The 22,139-nt window shown below is 35.5% G+C and overlaps 2 protein-coding genes across 2 annotated transcripts; one reads left to right on the top strand and one right to left on the bottom strand.

Moving 5' to 3' along the window:
* Positions 1-195: 195 nt before the first annotated feature.
* On the bottom strand, positions 196-8,642 carry rnf11a (ring finger protein 11a). Its single transcript, XM_067403513.1, has 3 exons — positions 7,980-8,642; positions 4,282-4,451; positions 196-2,066 (listed from the first exon to the last, which is right to left on the bottom strand). Exons 1-3 carry the CDS (start codon positions 8,076-8,078, stop codon positions 1,895-1,897), a joined length of 441 nt encoding a protein of 146 aa, XP_067259614.1. The 5' UTR covers positions 8,079-8,642; the 3' UTR covers positions 196-1,894.
* A 17-nt stretch (positions 8,643-8,659) lies between these two features.
* rad23aa (RAD23 homolog A, nucleotide excision repair protein a) lies at positions 8,660-21,595 on the top strand. The gene is made up of 9 exons (XM_067403512.1): positions 8,660-8,956; positions 9,380-9,541; positions 9,634-9,803; positions 11,089-11,135; positions 11,297-11,424; positions 11,564-11,639; positions 17,116-17,246; positions 17,338-17,505; positions 19,988-21,595. The coding sequence occupies exons 1-9, from the start codon at positions 8,891-8,893 to the stop codon at positions 20,099-20,101; spliced, it is 1,062 nt and encodes a 353-aa protein (XP_067259613.1). The 5' UTR covers positions 8,660-8,890; the 3' UTR covers positions 20,102-21,595.
* The last annotated feature ends 544 nt before the right edge of the window (positions 21,596-22,139 follow it).

The following is a 22,139-nucleotide window of genomic DNA, read 5'->3' as shown; positions in this document are numbered from 1 at the left end:
TTCAATAAGAATGTTCCAGAAGTGACTGTTTAGATTTATTTCTTATTTGTATGAAATGTAAATACACTTCTAATAATAATAATAATAATAATAATATCACATTTTGGTGGCTAGAGACGTTTAATGTTTCTCTCACGCGTTGTTAATTTGTGTATTTGGAAGAAAGAGTCACACAAAACTTTGAAGAATTTGGCAACCTTTATTGTGTTATAATCCTATTCTTGTGCCATTATTGCACATGAACAAAACAGATCATTTTAATAGCATTTTTGTTGGCAAATGTACATTTATATGGCACCAAGCAACTCTTTTTAAAAATTAAATTCATTTTATTGTGAAACAAAATATAATGTTGTGATGATTGTACTTCACATATTTATTACATTTATTTTTACATTTGTGCTGTGCTAGAGCTACATTTCAATTCTGAATCGAACGACGGGGAACAAAATTAAGTAACTCATCCAATATGATATCTAAGAGCAGTATATGTGATTTCAAGATTTTCAGATGCTGTTGTTGGAATTCAATCACATTTTAAGTCACAATGATTCAGTACAAAGATACAAAGGGAAGCTTGAGCAGGATGAAATATTTTGTGAATATAGTCTGAGGCCAAACATGGAGCTCTTAACACTGTTCAGTTCGATTAACATGATTAATCCAGCACGATAACTGAGCAAACAAAACAACAAAAGGTCAAAATCTTCCTTTTTGCACAAGCAGTTCAAACTGTGACAGGTATAAGGTCGTATATTCAGCTAACATACAGAAAAGACATTACGAACAGTATTAAAACTGACTGACTGATTTTTTTCAGCTTAAAAAAAAAAAGAAAAACAAGGAATAACTTTAAAGCCTTCACTGTAAATGTCGACTTTCAGTCAATTTGAAAGGTGCACAAAGTTTGGTGATTGTATCATTATTATTCTCTTCAAAAAATAAAGAAATAAAACTACTAAATACGGTCCCCACAGTTCTATCCAAACAGACAAGGCAAAGTCAAGGCGAAGCTAAATGGGGACATACAGGGTCCAACATGTAACACCAAAAACAAGCATTTAGAGTAAAGATGATCCAAATACCAGTGTAAAAAGGCAACTTACATCCCAGAACCTGGAAAACAGCAGCTGACAAGGCAAAACTCAAGAGTCTACCAATAAACAACCTCATCACCGACCCCATTACGATTAACACAAAACGACATATCACGACACACTGCTCATTTATCAAGCTATTTGGATGCACACATCCGTAGTGATCAGGGACAGAAAACGGAGAAAATCCCAGAAAAAAAAAAAAAAATTTAAAACAACCACCTCAAACACCTGTTAGTGCATCACGAGCTTGCAAGTAAAAACAAAAACATTATCATGGCACACGTTCTCTTGTAAATCATGTCCGCTCGTGTAATGAAGGTTTTTCAGCATTCTAATTGAGAGCCTTAAAAGGCACATTCACAGCCAGCAGAAATAAAACCTTGCCCACCGGACTTGTCAGATTCAGAAAGGGACAATCTCATTGGTGGGATTTTGGCGACGGGCAGGTTTCATATTCTATTGCACATTTAACAAATTTGGTTAGAACTAAAAAGGAAAAAATTATCTAACCCTTAATGCTCTTTAAAGTGGCCCTTCAAACACTCTATTTTCATTAGAGATGCTTCAGTGTTTTTTCATTTTGCTAAACTTCACTTTGACATCAATTACATGTATATGTGTTCAAAAAGCGCTTTGACATGCACGTGACAGGCCTCTTTAAATTTAACACTGGATCCTGTTTTTACAGTCTGTTAGCACACACATAGTCACACCACCTTCATTTGTTCATTCTACTGTCCCCAGCGCGTTCATTGCATTATCATTGGCATGTCCCTCGGTATGCGCAGGCACTCTCAGTTCGTCTCGTAGGAAGACAGCAGTGCAGCGTCGACGGGCTCCATACAGGAAGGGCAGGTGAAGGAGCGCATGAGCCAGGCGTCAATGCAGTCCACGTGATAGATGTGCATGCAGGGCAGGAACCGGATTGGGTCGCCGTACTCAAAGTCCATCATGCAGATCACACACCTGGGGGCAGATGTCAAACATTTTTACTTCATGCAAACTACATCAGTTTTCACACATTTTTGCTTTTCGCTGGGTACTAGGGGTGTAACGGCACACAAGCATGACTGTTCGGTACGGGTTCGGTACAGCAGAGGGGAGAAAACTAAACATAAAATTGCTTCTTTCTTCTTCTTTTTTATGAAACACTGGTTTACTGAACAAATTGTGTCTCTGTTTAAATAAATTTACCGGGGTTCAAGCACTTAAGGCCTTTAAGCACATAAAAAGGTATTATATTTTATTTAGCAAGCATGTAAGCACTTGGACCATAGGAAAAATAAGGAAAAATAAGTTTTTTTGACAGTTATAACGCCAACTATTGCCCGATCTCCACCACTTTTTTTTAGGTTTCCTCAGAGTGTGTCCATTAGGGCTGTTCAACGATAACCGTGGTTATCGTGTACAAAATAAGAGTCTCTGTTTATGTAATATATGTGTGTTTGTATTGTGGATAATTATTATGTATATATAAATACACACACATACATGTATATATTTAAGAAATATAAGCATGTATGTATAAATATATGAATATTTTTATATATTTAAATTATATATATATGTAAATATTTGTATAGAAATACAAGATATTTTTCTTAAATATATACATGTATGTGTGTATATTTATATATACATAATAATTATACACAAAACACACATATATTACGTAAACACAGACTCTTATTTTGTACATGATAACCACGGCCCTAGTGTCCATACATATGCGTGTTAATTTTGGTGAAAATATCTCATTTCGTTTTGAAGTTATAGATACTTATGAGAGCATAATAAATGACCCATGTCTTTGATTGGATTTTTTTTGCCACTTCCTATCAAAATTAACTTTTAGTTAACCAACTTAGGTTCCTTGTTTCCTACGCTGGTTTCGTCTCGATCGGACTAATGGTTTCGAAGATATTCACGAAAGTTTTTTAAGCGCTTATCACAACATTGCATAAACCATAAGCCGAAACCTGGCAAGTCTGGTATCGTTGGACTCAGGAAAGTTTCAGGAGTCTAAGGACGTGACTCCCGTGAAAATAAGTCGACCACACCCACAGTTATACACATTTTCATCTAAAATCATTAAAAACATATGTTTTTTAAAGGTTTTTAACAGTTATAGCGCCACCTATGGTCCGATCTACACAAAAATTGGCATGCTTCTGTAGAGTCATATGCTGCATGTTCTCACCTATTTTCGTGAAGTTCTGAGTTCTCTTTTAGGCTTTAGGGTATATTTAGCTATGCCCATTTTCTTAATAACACTGTTATAGTGACCCAAAGGGTAAAGTTCAACTTTTTTTTTTTTGATAATTATTGATCTAGAGTACAGAGAAATGTCCAGCACTGGTTTGGTTTCGATCGGGCGAAAAAAACTAGAACTAGTTCAAAAAAGTAGGTTTTTGACATATTCGCGAATAATTAACAAATGTTTAGATTGACAGCATTGGTTCTTGAGGCAAAGTTATAGCACCAATTAACATTTTCTTAAGGATAAGAAAAAATATCTCAGCTAATGCTGTAAACTATATACAAAGAGCACTTTCTTACACATTACTTTAATAATAAATGTTACAATTAACAACAGAGCCCAATTCAGTTGCTATTTACTTTTAGATATAGTTATATATAACTTCTAAATCTAATTATATAAATATTGAGTATTTTTCTACTCTTAATTCATTTTTGAAATATAATAATTTACACAGTTACTGTCATAACTTGTTTTTATGACAAATTTATTTAAACATATACATTAAGACATTACTAACAGGTTAAGTAAATATAATGAATATATAAGCTAATAAAGTGCATATATTTAGTTAAATGCTCCCCTCTAGAGTTCATTTCTCTAGTGAACTAACATGCTGTGGACACTAAATGACTTGCCTGAGGTAAATGTAATGCTACGCGAGATATTATTCTCAAGCTGTTTTATATGTCTTTTTGCGGTTGAAACACTGGTTGAGAGGTTACACTACACTATCTATGCACGGATCGTCTGTTCTTCTACTTCTGCACTTTTTCCTGTTGTGGGGGATAGCAAACAGCGTTGCATTACCGCACACGCCCCCTTCTGGATTGAAGTGTGGATCATCAGACCGTATGCACCGAACACTGACGGTTCAAGACAAATACATGTATTGTTACACCCCTACTGGATACCACGCACTCTTTGATCTTCTTGTCGGAGGGTTCTGAGCCCGGGTCGAAGATCCCGCGGGGCAGGTGTTGGATGAGGCCGATGCGCTGAGCAATACGGACCTGCTCCTCCTCCGTCAGCTGAGTGGCCAAGCGCGTCTGACTGGGTGTGGGATGATACACTGGCACCTGCACCCGCTCCTGGGGGCCACAAGAGCGTTCGAGCACATTGTTAATAAAGCCCACGTGTGGTTAGAGCTCACAGGAGGGCTTATTAGAAACAGGAGGAATGGATCGGGGACATGTCTTTGAGGCAGCATCATTCAAAGCATTGCAAACACTCTATAGTGCAACAAAATAAAAGAAACAGCATAGACATATTCATCGATGTTGTCCTGTGAATGCAGTCATTAGTAGATATATCTATACTGTATGAGATGAATGTACTTTCTGCAAAACATCAGTTGAAGATGGAGTTGAACGTTTAAAAGCTTTACATTAGGGCTGGGCGATATATCGCATGCGATTGTCACGCGCATTTCATCAGTAAAGCCGGTTCCCTGGTTACCGCTAAATCGCCATCACCTGCTTTCAAATGGAGCGGCATTTAATAGACAGAACCGTAGATCACAAGCTACGCAATATCGCGTTAATTATCGAAGGCGATTCATCTGCGATGATAAACGCGATATTGCGTAGCTTGTCAGTGAACTACGGTTCTGTCTATTAAATGCCGCTCCATTGTGATTTAGCGGTAATCAGGAAACCGGCTTTACTGGCGAAATGCGCGTGACAATCGCATGCGATATATCGCCCAGCCCTACTTTACATTGTGATATTTTTACTTAATTAAATCAACCTTTTAATTATTTCAGCAAAATTTTACATGCACAAGTCAGGGTTAACTAAAAAAACTCACATGTAACTCTGATCTTAAAGGTGACCTATTATGCAAAATTCATTTTTATAAGGTGTTTGAACACAGATGTGTGTCCACAATATACATTATTATAACGTATAATGGTAAAAATCTTTCCTTTTTTTATAATCCCTATAAATCATAAACAATCTCTCTAAACGAGCGGTTCCAGATTTCCCCCTACTGTTACGTAAGAGTAAGCCCCGCCCACAACTTCTGATGATCCACCCTATTAGCTTAGCTCCTCCCCTGAATGAGCTGTACACAGTCTGTGTTTATCTCATCGTCAGAGGGTTTAACAGCAGCATTCAAGTAAGAAATGTATTCTTATTAAAGCTAGTAAAGTTATTCAGTGAAACGCAGTGAGCGATTTTCTGTTTTTATTTTGTTGTTTGGTTCATATTAACAGCAGTATGTACTATATTTACGCTGCTGTCAATTTAATACACAGATCTAATATACACATGTGATTTCATTGCCTGCTGTTTATGTTCACAGACATAACAGACTGTGTTTGTGAACTTTGTGTGTATTCAACAGTTTAAGTACAATAAGATGCAAAAGAGAAATCAGTTTAAAACTCACAGGACACGCCGTCTGACAGTCAGCTTTCTGTGCGCGCAGAAAAAAACATATCAGAAGTTTAAACTGTTATGGCTTTTGATGGTGAAGAACTGCAATATCACGCGAGTGTGGCCACGATAAAGATGATAATCAAAACCAAACAGATTTTTGTTTGTTGTTTTTGGCAGAGTATACGAGGTACAGGCTCCGCCCTCTTCTGAAAAGTGGGGTTGGGAGCAGCAGCTCATTTGCATTTAAAGATACATGCCAGAGACTTATATTAGCTGCATCTTGTAAAAAGGAGCATAATAGGTCCCCTTTAAAATTTACTTTGAAATATACCCTTTTAAACATCAGAACACAAAACAATAAACTTTTGAAAAAAAAAAAAAAAAAAAAAATCCAATTCCTGTAACTGCCAAAAAGCAAACTTTTTATGTTTTTTTTTTGTTTTTTACATGTTCACTCTGAATCATTATTGTTTTTTTTTTCTTTTGTCTTTTTACAGTGTAGCAATTATACATTTAAATACTGAGTAAAATTAATTAATTAACAACATGTACTTACTATAGGGTTGGGAATAGGGTTTGGTTTAAAGTTAGTTGCATGTAATTATGCATAATTTACTGTTATTACATGTAATATACAGTTGCAAGAAACCATGTGAACCACTTGCAGAACCTGTGAAAATGTTAATAATTTTAACAAAATAAGAGACATCATACAAAATGCATGTTATTTTTTATTTAGTACTGTCCTGAGTAAGATATTTTACATAAAAGATGTTTACATATAATTCAAAAGACAAAAAAAAAAATAGCTGAATTTATTAAAATAACCCCATTCATAAGTATGTGAACCATTGATTCTCAATACTGTGTGTGGTTACCTGATGATCCATGACTGTTTTTTTGTTTTGTGATGGTTGTTCACGAGTCTCTTGTTTGTCCTGAGCAGTTAAACTGAGCTCTGTTCTTCAGAAAAAATCTCCAGCACCTGCAGATTCTTCATTTTTCTACCATCTTTTGCATATTTGAACCCTTTCCAGCAGTGACTGTATGATTTTCAGATCCATCTTTTCACACTGAGGACAACTGAGAGACTCAAACACAACTATTAAAAAGGGTTCAAACATTCACTGATGCTCCAGAAGGAAACATGATGCATGAAGAGCCGAGGGGTGAAAACTTTTGAATTCAAATATCAAGGTAAATTGTATTTAATTTGTCTTCCGGGAAACATGTGAGTATCTTCTGTTGCTTCTGAAAGGCAGTACTAAATGAAAAAAAAAAAAAGATATTCAAGCGAAATAAGAAAAATTTGGACATCTTCATCCTGTTTAAAAGTTTTCACCCCCCCCTTTTTAATAGTTGTGTTTGAGTCCCTCCGTTGTCCTCAGTGTGAAAAGATGGATCTGAAAATCATTCAGTCACTGCTGGAAAGGGTTAAAATATGCAAAAGATGATGGAAAACTGAAGAATTTTTGGGACCTTGAGATTTTTTCTGAAGAACAGAGCTCAGTTTAACTGCTCAGAACAAACAAGAGACTCATGAACAACCATCACAAAACATAAAAACAGTTGTGGATCATCAGGTAACCACACACAGTATTGAGAATCAATAATTTTGAACTGGGTCATTTTAATAAATTCAGCTTTTTTTTTGTCTTATGGATTATATGTTAACATATTTTATGTTAAATATTTGACTCAGGACAATACTAAAAAAAGATAGCATGCATTTTGTATTATCTCCCTTATTTTGTTAAAATTATTAACATTTTCACAGATTCTACAAGTGGTTCACTGAGTGTACTGAAGTAAACAATAAAAAAAAAAAACTCTACAGTGTAAATTAGTCATGTAAATGTCATAATTATGTTTTGTATTCATAAAGAAATGAGCATGGATGTGTTGCACTTCAAAGAAGGATTTCTTTAAAATGTCAAAGTAGCCACTTTATTTAACTTCTTTAATTATATCCTAAGTATTTATATCCTAGAATGCCATAGTAGTACGAAAGCACCATGTCCAACACAACCACCACAACCTACTAAAAATGCATATCTCCAGTATGACACAACTGCTTCTCTTAAAACCCTGTCTTACAGCAAACTTTTCCTGTTCCTTTCAATCACAAAGCCAGATATTACTACTACCATACATATACACCAAACAGTCTGAGCTTGTCTGTAGTAGTCTAGACAGTATTGTGAGCACCTGAGCGGCTGTCGGACAGTTACACACCTGGTAAGGCGGCGGAGGCTCTCCGGGCAGACTCGCCCCCTCGGACTCGTTCAGCAAGGACAGATCATCAGCGCCTTGAGAAGACAGACAGTTCCCCATTGAGCTGACCCTAAACGGCACAACAAACCCTCCAAATTCACGTCTATGTAGCCTTTAAAAGACTCGTCAGGCTTCTCTTCTGTTCACGGACCGTCCTTTCTCCAGCCCGTTGTGTCTGATGTCTGTCTAGTGTGTAGAAAAACAAACGCCTCGCCAGCCAACGGTCCGATTTTCACACACACAAAAAGACGTTTTACAAAGCTGGAATCCAGGTAAACGTATATTTCCCGATTGTTTTAATCCTTACCAGTGTGCCCGGCATGTATGACATATAATATGCATTTATTATGGCCTGTACAGGGCGATATTTTTAGGTAAGACCTCTTGACGACTCCATATCTCCTTTCATTGTTTACAAACTCTTGGACCGGAAGTGGGTTGATCTGTGGATTGTGGGTAATGTAGTTTTTGCACAGAAAACTGATATTGAGACAAAATATTTGGGAACATAAGGAAGCCTATTTCGCTTTTGTATATATACAAACAATATACATTTAAGGAATATGCATGACATATATGTCATATATCAAATATATATATATTTTTTCGCATTCAAACTGTCATTCCCCTCATTTCCGAAGGATGTCAGTGTGTCGCAACTCCTTCTTCAGCGCCGCCTCACTCCAAACCACCACCGAAGAAAATGACGCAGCGCACCTGACAGGCGTGTTTTTAGCTTGTTAGCTAGAGAGCTAAATTTCTAAACGCTTATTAACTGCCCCTCGCTTTCAAAATCAAACATTTCCTTTGGATATAAAAGTGTACAAAGGTCCCGAATCGAGAAGAAAGAAGACGACAAAGGCAGAGCAGTCATGCAGATCACACTGAAGACTTTGCAGCAGCAGACCATTCAAATAGACATCGACGATGACCAGACGGTATTTACGCGCATTCAAATATGTTAACAGCTAGTAAAAGTACTCTGAGTGCATGAGTATTCATGACAGCAGTGTATTTCGAGGAAAGAAAGATGTCAAGGGGTTAATTCAAGACGTTAGGAGTCATTGAGGATCAGCTGGGCGTTAGATAGATAGATAGACACACAGATAGATAGATATCTCTGTAGATAACAAATATATGTCTGTATAGTGTGATGTAAATAAATACAACTCGCCATAGATACTTGGTCAGGTTTGTATTTTATAATATATTATAGAATTAAAGATTCATATATACATGTAGTATAAATATGTTGTCATAACAGTGATATTATGACAGAAGATGTTCGTTTGCTTATACATCAAAGGAAAGGAATACCCTGTATTTTATGTATGATTTGAGAAGTTGTCGTTTTGCCTCAGGTGAAGGCATTGAAAGAGAAGATTGAGGCTGAGAAGGGCCGAGACAGTTTTCCCGTAGCAGGACAGAAGCTCATCTATGCCGGGAAAATCCTGCAGGATGACACGCCCATCAAGGAGTATAAAATCGACGAGAAGAACTTTGTGGTGGTGATGGTGTCAAAGGTCAGATGTCAGAAATTGACCAACAGAATTGGAAATTAATCATGTAGTTTTAAAGATCAGACTAATTTTTGTTTTTTTGTTTTTCCATCCAGACAAAAGCAGCAGGACCCCCCGCCCCACCCTCAGAACCACCCAAATCTGTCGCAGCACCTTCCTCTTCCTCTCCTCCTCCTCCTCCGGCCCCTGCAGCCATCCCCATCCCCAGTGACGAGCATTTAGACGACCCGCCTGCAACTGTCTCGCCTACACGGAGCCCAGACGAGTGAGACTTAACCATCATTCCTCTCACAAATTCTGTATTTTTCTACACTTGTAGATATATTTGTGTGACTGGGCATGACTGCTTGACATTATTTTCATGTGAGAGTGAAAATATGTGTCCCTAACAAGTTAATTAATGATAAGAAATCTTAGATTTTGGTCCATGAAGTTCTAATCTGAAGAAAATAGTACATAAAGTACCTTGTTAAATTAATTAACTGTATTATCCAAAAAATAGATCTTACCACATGGTTATTTAATATATAATTATATTAATATTTGAAATGTATATAATATTTTCAAATGAAAAATAGATTTTTGTCATTTTATATTTATATATACATATACATATACATATATATACATATATATACATATATATATATATATATATATATATATATATATATATACATATACATATACATATATACATACATATATACATATATACATATACATACATACATACATATACATATATACATATATATACCACTATTTAACATTATCCTCAACACTACTTAAAATTAAAGTTAATATGAAATAGAAGTTGCAATAGACATTTTTAATACCAATGTACTCGGCAAATGTGTTTATTTTAACTGTGCGGTGGCGCCAGATACTCTTTAAATCGGTAATAACAAACAGAGACAATTCATTTATAAGATGACTCGTTGAATTCATTTTGGGAGTGGCGGCTGAATGTATTTTTAGTCAAATGACTGTATATAAGATTAGTATTGACAAAGTTCAGAGGCTGTCATATATGTGGATCAACTTACTTGTGTATTTTCAATATGAAAAATAACTTTAATATTGATGGATTAATTGCATTTTGAAAAAAAAAAAAAAACGTGTTATGGATTTATTGCATTTTGTGAAAAAATTTAATTTAATTTTTAATGTTTTTACAACCAAAAGATGCTAAAAATAGTGGTTTTCATCTTGCTGCATTCTTGGTAAAGAAAACACCTTTTTAATCAAATTAATCCAAATGGATTTATAGCGTTTTGGAACCAAACCCTTCTAGGGCGGGACTTGTGGTTGTGGTTCGCTATTGGTGGAACCAAATTGAGTGACAGGTTCTCACGCCCTCACAACATTATACATCATCAGAGAAGAGAAGAGATGTCACTGCAAGAGAAAGAAAAAAAAAAAAAAATCAAGAATCAATTTTGATTTCATGGTGACTTTAATGTTTGTCACGGTGCATTTGTGCTATACAAACAGCACCCTCCATCATATAAAGTATTAATTATAATGTAAATTTGTGTGTTTTGCAGTCGCACAGGTCAGGTGGCTGATGGGGAAGATGCGTCTTCAACATTAGGTAATTAGAAAATCAAGCTGAGATCATTTCCTTTATCAGCTATATATATATATATCTTCTTGATGGTTAATTTGCAGTAAATGTGTAAAGAAGCGTGCATGAACAAACATACAGTTGAGAAGTCTTTCTGTCTCAGATGTTGATGCATGTGTGCTTTGTAGTGACAGGTCAAGAGTACGACGCCATGCTCACAAACATTATGTCTATGGGTTATGATAGAGATAAAGTGGTGGCTGCACTCAAGGCCAGTTATAACAACCCTCACCGCGCTGTGGAGTATCTGCTCAATGTGAGTGTGCCTTCCTTCTGCTCTTTCTTTCCAAGTGCATTTATAACGCCGGTCACATGTTCTTATTTTTTTTATCTTGTGTGTTTTTATGAACACCGCATGTTTGTGAATCTGAGTGTGTTGATGTGTGCTGTTTCAGGGGATCCCTACTGTCCCAGTGCAGGAGACCCGTCCGGCTCCAGCCCAGCTCCCCACAGACACACAGCCTCCTGAAGGTGAGCTGTTAACTCAGATACACGTGTTTCTTTCCGATGAGAGGAGCCGTCATTACAAAAAAATCTCACTCTGCACTTTTAAATGTTTGATTTTTTAATGTTTTTGAAAGTAGTCTCTTACGCTTTAACTGTATTTGTTTGATCAAAAGTGCAGTATGAAACACTTCTTACCAATGGTGAAAACAGCTTAATACAGGGTTTCTGTCGGTCTTTAAGTCTTAAAACGTTTTAATTCATCCTTACACAAATGAAGGCCTTAGAAAGGTTTTAAATCAGCGCAGAAATATTTTGCCCTGTTTTCCAATACAAATATCTCAGCATCTTTAAATTAAGATACATTTGAGATGCAAATGTAAAATGGAGTCCTGGAAAAATTAACAAAATTAAGTGAGTTTATGGTAAAAAACAAACAAAAAAAAGGAACAAATATCTGTTAATGAGTTATCAAAACTCCCCTTTGAATTAAATTGATTTTCTGAGCCAACTGGCAGATATTTGTTGTTGTTTTAAAAATAAACTTGCTTCATAGAAAAAAAAGAATTCATATTTTTTAAAAGCTTTGTTTTTTTTTGCAGTGTGAGTGTAAAAGATATTTCCATATTTAGGTGGTTGGGAGCAGAGCAATTCAAGCTTCTTTTTTGTGTAAAATGAATTAAAAAGTAACGGATGTCTGCTGGAAGTTGTATTTTACAATCTCTGAAGTGCTGCTAATAAAACTCAATGTGTTTCTTCCTAGACATTTACACTTGGAGAACATATTGACGTACTGTGTTCTATGTCCTTACTTGCTCTTAAAAAAGACTCAAATTTACCTTCATAAAACCTACAGAAAAAACCCTTTTAATATTTTTGTGGAATCCGTGATATACTTTTTTTCCAGGATTTTTTTTTGATGAATAGAATGTTCAAAAGAACAGCATTTATTTGAAATAAAAACGTATGAATGGTAGTGTACATTACGCAAAAATAATCAATATTTCCACACGGCTTTCAATAAATTGGCTTGCCAATAAATTGGCACAAAAAGAATATGTAATTTGTACATAAATGAAACAATATAATATGTAATATATGTTACATTTTAATAAATAGAAAAAAACTCACACTGAGATTTTCATGAGTATTGAGTGATGACTCAGTCAAATCAGAAGCTTGAATTATAGGGTGCTTTCACACTTGGTTCGATTGCCTGGACCGAACCCGAGTTCGGCTGCTCCCCCTCACCCTGCCCTCACTGGACTGTGTTCACATTATATTATTTGGGTCCGACCCGCGGTTCGTTTGCGTCATCAAACCAGCAGCTGTTTATTACGTTGCTTAGTAACGATGGCACAGGAGAAGGCGGCAAAAAGCATAACGTTTCTCTCCTCACTTTTATATTTTTGTTTTTGAACCGTTGGTTTTGTTCATAACTGCTCTTGCGTCTATCTGCCGTGAATGTAGAATGCTGAAGGCGAGCATAAATGAGAAAAGCTACGCTACAGCTCTGTTGCATCACATCAGTCACGCTCGTTGGGAAAGTGAGTGAAACACACACACAAACACACATTTTTATCAAATAATACGGCATTAATAGCGGTTCACTTCTGCAATTTGGTACATTTGCATTCATATCAGAAGCGAACCGTACCGGAGTTCACTTGAACCGCACCCCAGACCACCATTTTTAAGCGGACTCGGGTACGGTTCGCGGGTGCGCACCCGAGTTCAGGGGCTGGTTGCATAAACCACTTAGACTAGTCTTAAAAGTTAAGACACTAATGTTTTTCTTGATGAGTGGTCCTAATTTTTTAAAGTCTGTTACATAAAAAGGTAGATTGGTGTAAGTTAATTTGAATTAGAAAAATAACATTGATTACCCCTTGGTTAACTGCAACTTGGTCAAACTAGTCTTAAGACAAAGTCTAAATATAGTGACTAAGTTTATGCAACTGGCCCCAGAAGACCGTGTTCACATCATCCAAACGTACCGAACTCTGACGTCAATCGAACCCGGGTGTGCACCAAAAGTGCTAATGTAGCTTGTAGTTCGGTTCGTTTGGTTCATTTCGTCCGAACCAAAGAAGAAAAAAAAAAAAAACATTTAGTCCTGGTCTGGTTAGCGTTCACATCGGCAATTTTATCACCGAACCAAAAGATACCGAACTTTAAGGCATAGGGATACATTCACAACGGAATTTATGACGTATTGCCTATTTTGAGACGGAAACAACCGAACATCCAAAACAGTGCTGTTTTCTGAGGTAAATGCGCTCGTTGTGTGTGCGTGTGATGGTATTTTGGCCTGCTGGGAACTCGTAAAGAGCTTATTAAATGTGTAAAGGAGTGAAAACACCGGTTGGAATACTGGCATAAAGTTGGTTTGACGTTAGACGTTTGATATTCGCAAATTTAGGGACCGTCTCTAAAGTTACATCCGAAATTGGTATGCATGATTCTAACTTCAATAACATTTGAAGGGAATAATTTACAGTCATAAAACCAACTGTAAAGTGTTCATCTACATGTCAGCTATGATGCACACCTTTTATATTTTTCATATTTATTAAAATAAACTGTCAAATCATGTGTAAAAATGGCTATTTTTCACTACTGTATATACGCTCATACATAAATATGCCATAATTTAAAGCTCAATAACATTTGAAGGGAATAATTTACAGTCATAAAACCAACTGTAAAGTGTTCATCTACATGTCAGCTATGATGCACACCTTTTAGATTTTTCATATTTATTAAAATAAACTGTCAAATCATGTGTAAAAATGGCTATTTTTCACTACTGTATATACGCTCATAAATAAATATGCCATAATTTAAAGCTCAATAACATTTGAAGGGAATAATTTACAGTCATAAACCCAACTGTAAAGTGTTCATCTACATGTCAGCTATGATGCACACCTTTTATATTTTTCATATTTATTAAAATAAACTGTCAAATCATGTGTAAAAATGGCTTTTTTCATTACTGTATATATACATAAATATGCCATAATTTAAAGCTCAATAACATTTGAAGGGAATAATTTACAGTCATAAAACCAACTGTAAAGTGTTCATCTACATGTCAGCTATGATGCACACCTTTTATATTTTTAATATTTATTAAAATAAACTGTCAAATCATGTGTAAAAATGGCTATTTTTCATTACTGTATATACGCTCATACATAAATATGCCATAATTTAAAGCTCAATAACATTTGAAGGGAATAATTTACAGTCATAAAACCAACTGTAAAGTGTTCATCTACATGTCAGCTATGATGCACATCTTTTATATTTTTAAAATGTTATTGAGCTTTAAATTATGGCATATGTATGAGCGTATATACAGTAATGAAAAATAGCCATTTTTACACATGATTTGACAGTTTATTTTAATAAATATTAAAAATATAAAAGGTGTGCATCATAGCTGACATGTAGATGAACACTTTACAGTTGGTTTTATGACTGTAAATTATTCCCTTCAAATGTTATTGAGCTTTAAATTATGGCATATTTATGTATGAGCGTATATACAGTAGTGAAAAATAGACATTTTTACACATGATTTGACAGTTTATTTTAATAAATATTAAAAATATAAAAGGTGTGCATCATAGCTGACATGTAGATGAACACTTTACAGTTGGGTTTATGACTGTAAATTATTCCCTTCAAATGTTATTGAGCTTTAAATTATGGCATATTTATGTATGAGCGTATATACAGTAGTGAAAAATAGCCATTTTTACACATGATTTGACAGTTTATTTTAATAAATATGAAAAATATAAAAGATGTGCATCATAGCTGACATGTAGATGAACACTTTACAGTTGGGTTTATGACTGTAAATTATTCCCTTCAAATGTTATTGAGCTTTAAATTATGGCATATTTATGTATGAGCGCATATACAGTAGTGAAAAATAGCCATTTTTACACATGATTTGACAGTTTATTTTAATAAATATGAAAAATCTAAAAGGTGTGCATCATAGCTGACATGTAGATGAACACTTTACAGTTGGTTTTATGACTGTAAATTATTCCCTTCAAATGTTATTGAGCTTTAAATTATGGCATATTTATGTATGAGCGTATATACAGTAGTGAAAAATAGCCATTTTTACACATGATTTGACAGTTTATTTTAATAAATATTAAAAATATAAAAGGTGTGCATCATAGCTGACATGTAGATGAACACTTTACAGTTGGTTTTATGACTGTAAATTATTCCCTTCAAATGTTATTGAGCTTTAAATTATGGCATATTTATGTATGAGCGTATATACAGTAGTGAAAAATAGCCATTTTTACACATGATTTGACAGTTTATTTTAATAAATATGAAAAATCTAAAAGGTGTGCATCATAGCTGACATGTAGATGAACACTTTACAGTTGGTTTTATGACTGTAAATTATTCCCTTCAAATGTTATTGAAGTTAGAATCATGCATACCAATTTCGGATGTAACTTTAGAGACGGTCCCTAAATTTGCGAATATCAAACGTCTAACGTCAAACCAACTTTATGCCAGTGGTTGGAATCCATCCTTCACACACACAAACGATCTGCTGCGTGGAGACGCGCGTCTGGTGCCTGTGATGAGCAAACTCGCGACTATGACGAGAAAAACCGACATGCGTGAGGATTCTGTCCTTTTTAGGGTCTCGTCTTCCTGTTTTTGGCTCGGTTACATGTCTTTGGTCCGTGTTGCGTTCATATATCATTCGAACCGCACCAGAGTTCGTTTGGAAGCGGACCGAGACCCATCTTTTCAGCGGTCTCGGTCCGCTTGTTTGGTGCGCACCAGGGTTCGGATGGCAGCGTTCACATATGTTCAAATGAACCGCACTATCCGAGCAATCGCACCAGGGTTCATTTTAATCGAACCAAACATGACAAGTGTGAACGCACCCTCAGTTGAAAATGAATTCATGCAAACTTTAAAGCCATTTTACTGCTGAATTTTAAAAGTAGATCTCATGGTTGTAAAAGACCATTTGTAAAACTTTTAATGGGTATTTAATCATTTTAATAAAATGCACATTCAAATTATTGCACTATTAGTCATTGCAAATATTTTGTCAGTATCAGTGGTATCACTGAGATACTATTATAGCTTTTATTAATTTTTTTTTCATTTTAAAGTTTTAGTTTTGTTGTTTTTGTCATTTTTATACATTGTTTTTTTTTTTAATCTATTTTAGTTTCTAGTTTATTTCAGTTTTAGTTTTTTTTAATACATTAATTTAAACTGAAAATAAAATGTTGCTTTGTCAACTAGTTGAAACAAAATATTTTTTAATATATTAGCTAAAGTTATGAAATTTTATTTCAAACAACCAAAATGTTTTTTTTTTTTTGTTTTTTTTGGTTTTAGTTTTAGCTGACTATAATAACCCACAGTATTAAGTACGCCGGCCGGTCCTCCCATAAAGACCAAACAGTGAGTTCACGAGTTTATGTTGCTTTAGGCGAGAACCCTCTGGAGTTCCTGCGCTCTCAGCCACAGTTCCAGAGCATGAGGCAGGTGATCCAGCAGAACCCATCCTTACTGCCGGCCCTCGTGCAGCAGCTGGGCCAGGAGAACCCCGAACTACTGCAGGTGATCACACTTCTCCAGTCAAGGCTTCACAGAGTCTGTTTGTGTCTCTTACTCACTGTGTGATCGTGTTTCACTGACATGCTGATGGCAGCAAATCAGCCAACATCAGGAGCTCTTCATCCAGATGTTGAACGCACCGGTGGACGAGGGCGAAGCTGGAGAGGGGGCGGAGTTTGGAGATCTGGGTGCTATCGGTGACGAGGCAGCGCCTGGGAGTTACATCCAAGTGACGCAACAGGAGAAAGAAGCCATCGAGAGGGTGAGTGAACACCATGGAGCCTTTACAATATTGAACCATTTTAATGTTTACTTATGGTGAGCTTGAATACAGTTCTCCTGAAATAACCTTAATAGATTAGATATTAACTTCCAACCATTTCTCCAGCTTAGTTTGTGATGCGTCGCACCAGTGTTATTTTAGTATCATTGAGATACTATTGTAGTTTTTATTAATTTTTTGTATGTTGTTTTTATTTGTGATATTTACCCTGAGAGCATTTTTTAAAATTATTTTTAATTATAAAGGGCACTTTTCTAATCTTATTAAATGAATGCTTCATCTTTCATTTTAAATTCTTAAATGTTATCAATAAATTCAGTTATAATAATTAGACAATAGGGCTGAATAATTACACTGAATAATTACAACTGCATTAAATAATGTTGAGATTGTTTTAAATATTTTTTGAATGTACAAATAAGAAATGTTGGAAAAAATGATCCTTTTAAACATGAAACCTCCATTAGGTGGCAGCAAGTGACCATCTTAATGAGTGCGTCACTGAGTCATTCATTCAGACAATCAGTTCAAATAGCTGATTCATTCAGGAATGAGGCAGTTGTTTCTGAATAGTTCATTGAATCTTTGACTGATTTGTTCAAAACACTGAATCCTTCAGTAATGGAAACACAGATGAGTGTTTCTGTGAGATGCACTATGGTTCTGCTATGATCTTTGTTTGGAACTATTTTTGCTGCTGAAATAGAATAAAAACAATCAATAATGCATCTAAAATGTGACTTAAAGGTGCCCTAGAATTAAAAATTGAATTTATCTTTGCATAGTTAAATAGAGAGTTCAGTACATGGAAATGACATACAGTGAGTCTCAAACTCCATTGTTTCCTCCTTCTTATATAAATCTTATTTGTTTAAAAGACCTCCGAAGAACAGGCGAATCTCAACGTAACACCGACTGTTACATAACAGTCGGGATCATTAATATGTACGCCCCCAATATTTGCATATGCCAGCCCATGTTCAAGGCATTACACAAGTCGGTATTAACGTCTGGATCTGTGTACAGCTGAATCATCAGACTAGGTAAGCAAGCAAGAACAACAGCGAAAAATGGCAGATGGAGCAATAATAACTGACATGATCCATGATAATATGATATTTTTAGTGATATTTGTAAATTGTCTTTATAAATGTTTCGTTAGCTAATGTACTGTTAAATGTGGTTAAAGTTACCATCGGTTATTACTGTATTCATGGAGACGAGCCGTTGTTATTTTTATTATTAAATACTTGCAGTCTGTATCATGCATAAACATAACTTCATTCTTTATAAATCTCTCCAACAGTGTAGCATTAGCCGTTAGCCACAGAGCATAGCCTCAAATTCATTTATAATCAAATGTAAACAATATAACAGTATACAATACTCATATAATCCGACACATGCATGCAGTATGCATGACGAACACTTTAAGATCCATTTTGAAGGTTATATCAGCTGTGTGAACTTTGTTTATGCACTGTTTAAGGCAAGCGCAAGCGCAAGCTCTGTGAGCGTGGAGCGTGAGAATTTAAAGGGGCCGCAACATGAATCTGCGCATTTCTAATGATGCCCCAAAATAGGCAGTTAAAAAAATTAATAAAAAAAAATATATAGGGTATTTTGAGCTGAAACTTCAGACACATTCAGGAGACACCTTAGACTTATATTACATCTTGTAAAAAAAAAAGTTCGATGGCACCTTTAATTTTAACTACTTGTTTATTAAACTGTTGTATGAAATCACCATCACATTTTCAATCTTGATGATATTTAGGAAAACTGCACTCTTGGTCGTGTGATGTTGCTCAACTGTATCATATGTTATAAATATAAAACCTCCAGATTTTGAATTTTTACCACAGTATGTTAACTGAGTTTGTGTGTTCTGCGCTCATTTGTTATGATTTGCTCTGGAGAGGCTGTGAGAGCCTCAACAGTGCAACCTTGTTACCATCACTACATTACAGTATGTACATTATATATTATTATCCACTATTGATCGCCACTTACACTAAATGAAATAAAATCAGAATCATTCTTGTGTTTTGGTTATTCCCTAGTTATTTTTTGTTATTGATGTTTTAATCAGGCTACTTGTCCAGGCGGGCAAGGAAAAGTCTCTTTCACTTGCCCCTTCAAAAAAATCCACTTGTCCCAGGCAAGCGTTAATGTCGAGTCCTGCACATGTTTTTTTTTTTTTTTAAATCATAATTATTCTAAAATTTTGTTCCCCTAATATAGTTTTTATTAATTTGTATTTCAGTTCTAATTGTATTTATTTTAGGACATCAACTTAAACTTTTATTTCAGCTAGGCATTTAGTTTAAGGTTTACATTTTTATTTTTCAGTTATCATTTGTTTTACTTCAAGTAACCAAAATGTTTTAGTCCTCTATAATAACCCTGTGTCGTACGGTCGGGAAGTGAATAATCTACCCTGTCCGTGTTTCTCTTTCAGTTAAAAGCTCTGGGGTTTTCAGAAGCTCTGGTGGTCCAGGCGTACTTTGCCTGCGAGAAGAACGAGAACCTGGCCGCCAACTTCCTGCTCAATCAGAATTTCGAGGACGAATGAGAGTCGGGGAGAGCCCGCGTGCCCCTTCCCCCGCCACCACACAAGCACTGCATCTACTCGGGACACCGGTTTCCCCCCATTATTTCTTTGAGTTTACAATTCAAGGGGAGACTGGCAGACTGGCTGGGGATGGGGCGGATGCAATCACACGGTGAACAAATTCCAATGGAATTGACGACATTTGGGTTGAATGCACTCTAGCATGTTGAAGGGGTGTGTATGCGTGTTCCCTTAGGGAATATTTGACTAAATCAGCATCAATTGAAAGCAAACGCTCTCATATAGTAGTATTATGGGCTCTGAGGAGGTTAGAGATAGGCATACGCATTTGCTTGTTTGTTTTTAGTTGGGAAAAGGACTAATAATATGTGTCTAATGGAGGATTTTATATATTTCTCTAAATTCCAGAGCTATTTCTGTATTTCTCCCAGCACACACCTCTGATGAATGTGATAACATTAAAATATATGAAATAAGTAGTGCAACCAATAGCATTTCAATAACATTCTTAGCAACACAAGTGACCTGAATTGAAGCTGTTTTGTAAATGAATCCATATCGTGTGGAATATCATAATCTGATTGATGAATGTACACAAGGATGTCATAAAATACAAGACAGTCCTAATACTAAATTTGTTTGTGTTATTTAAAGTCAACATGAAATGGCAGTTGCAAACTCTTTTACTTCTGTAATCTGATGCATTTGCAAGTTAAACTACAAAAATGTAAAAATGAGGAATTTGTTCTTTCTCGTCTGACATTCCAAGTTATTTTGATAAAAGATTGCACTTTTTTTTAATTTATAGTGCTATACATTTACAAATCTTGCATAAGACGAAGAACATGATTTAAGAATGTAAATAAAGTCAATTTCATGTTGACTTTAAAAGCTTCTTATTTAAACTTAAAGGTCACTAGTATAAATAAGGATCATTTTCCATAGACGTTAGATCTGCTTATATTTTCTTGGATAACATGAGAGGACCAACCTGTACCTTTATACAGCAACAAAGGTTTTTAGCACGCTAAAGCTCGCTGCATTTCAGAAGCAAAAAGCATAGACCTGTTCCAGCACAAAAATACATTTTTAAGTCCTGTCAAAAAGAGATTTTTTTTTGAAGCACATCAGTGTGACAATGGGTTCCTCTGTTCATGTATTTGAAGTCTTGTAACGTTCACCTCTTACAGCAGGATCAGCAGACGGAAAGAGCCTTCGGCAGCAATTCACCATTGTATTCGCTCAGCGCAGAAATGCTCCTTTATAATGTAGTAGCCAAACTGCCAGACAACACTTTTGTTTACTTATCAGCAGGCCTACATGAAATCTGACTCTCAGAATGGCTTGAAAAATGGCAAAATTTGCTCAACGCAACAGAGTATTATGCTTTTATTGCAGATTCCATGTGGGCCTGTTTATTAGTAATTACTAGTTTGATTTACTATACCTTCAACTCTCTTGGGATCAATAAAATCTTATTGCTAAGAACGGACTTATAGAGTGGTGTTGATTTCTCATCATAAAACATAACCAATACCAGGATTTTTGTACAGTCAAGAACATCATTTATTCAATCAGGTGCTGCTCTTTACAAACGTTTTAGTTTTTTATAATGGAAAAGAATCTGTAAATAACACATGCAGATTGCCAAGGGCTCCGGAGACGGAGAGCACTGGATCAGAGACGCTTGCTAAACTACTGTACCTAGAAAGCAAGCAAATCAAAAACACGTCGGCAGCAGACACACAATCCGGTTAGATATTTAAATATGCATACGGCTACATGAGTGTGCATGAGTGAATCAGGGCAGATTCTGAATAAATAAATGCAACTAATAATCCTGACACATGCCAGTTTGGATGATCGATAATACTGATTTTGGAGCTCTTAAGGAGACAATTGGGTAACTTAACCCTAATCACTTGAGCATGTTGTGCATGTAAAAGAAAAAGTAAATGAATGTACAAGAATTAATTGAAATATTCATGATGGATTAGTTTAATTTAGATGACACTCGCATCTCAATGGCAGTTGCTCG

The sequence above is a fragment of the Chanodichthys erythropterus genome, chromosome 12, assembly GCF_024489055.1.
Source record: "Chanodichthys erythropterus isolate Z2021 chromosome 12, ASM2448905v1, whole genome shotgun sequence".
Taxonomy (NCBI): Eukaryota; Metazoa; Chordata; class Actinopteri; order Cypriniformes; family Xenocyprididae; genus Chanodichthys; species Chanodichthys erythropterus.
This window is presented reverse-complemented; position numbering and strand designations above follow the sequence as displayed.

Excerpts from the sequence above, each read along its gene's own strand:
- rnf11a (XM_067403513.1), bottom strand. The coding sequence starts at position 8,078 with ATGGGGAACTGTCTGTCTTCTCAAGGCGCTGATGATCTGTCCTTGCTG. Across the intron at positions 4,452-7,979 it reads AGCCTCCGCCGCCTTACCAG|GAGCGGGTGCAGGTGCCAGT; the intron begins GTGTGTAACTGT and ends TGTGGCCCCCAG. Across the intron at positions 2,067-4,281 it reads TCCGACAAGAAGATCAAAGA|GTGTGTGATCTGCATGATGG; the intron begins GTGCGTGGTATC and ends ATCTGCCCCCAG.
- rad23aa (XM_067403512.1), top strand. The coding sequence starts at position 8,891 with ATGCAGATCACACTGAAGACTTTGCAGCAGCAGACCATTCAAATAGAC. Across the intron at positions 11,136-11,296 it reads AGATGCGTCTTCAACATTAG|TGACAGGTCAAGAGTACGAC; the intron begins GTAATTAGAAAA and ends TGTGCTTTGTAG. Across the intron at positions 17,247-17,337 it reads AGAACCCCGAACTACTGCAG|CAAATCAGCCAACATCAGGA; the intron begins GTGATCACACTT and ends TGCTGATGGCAG.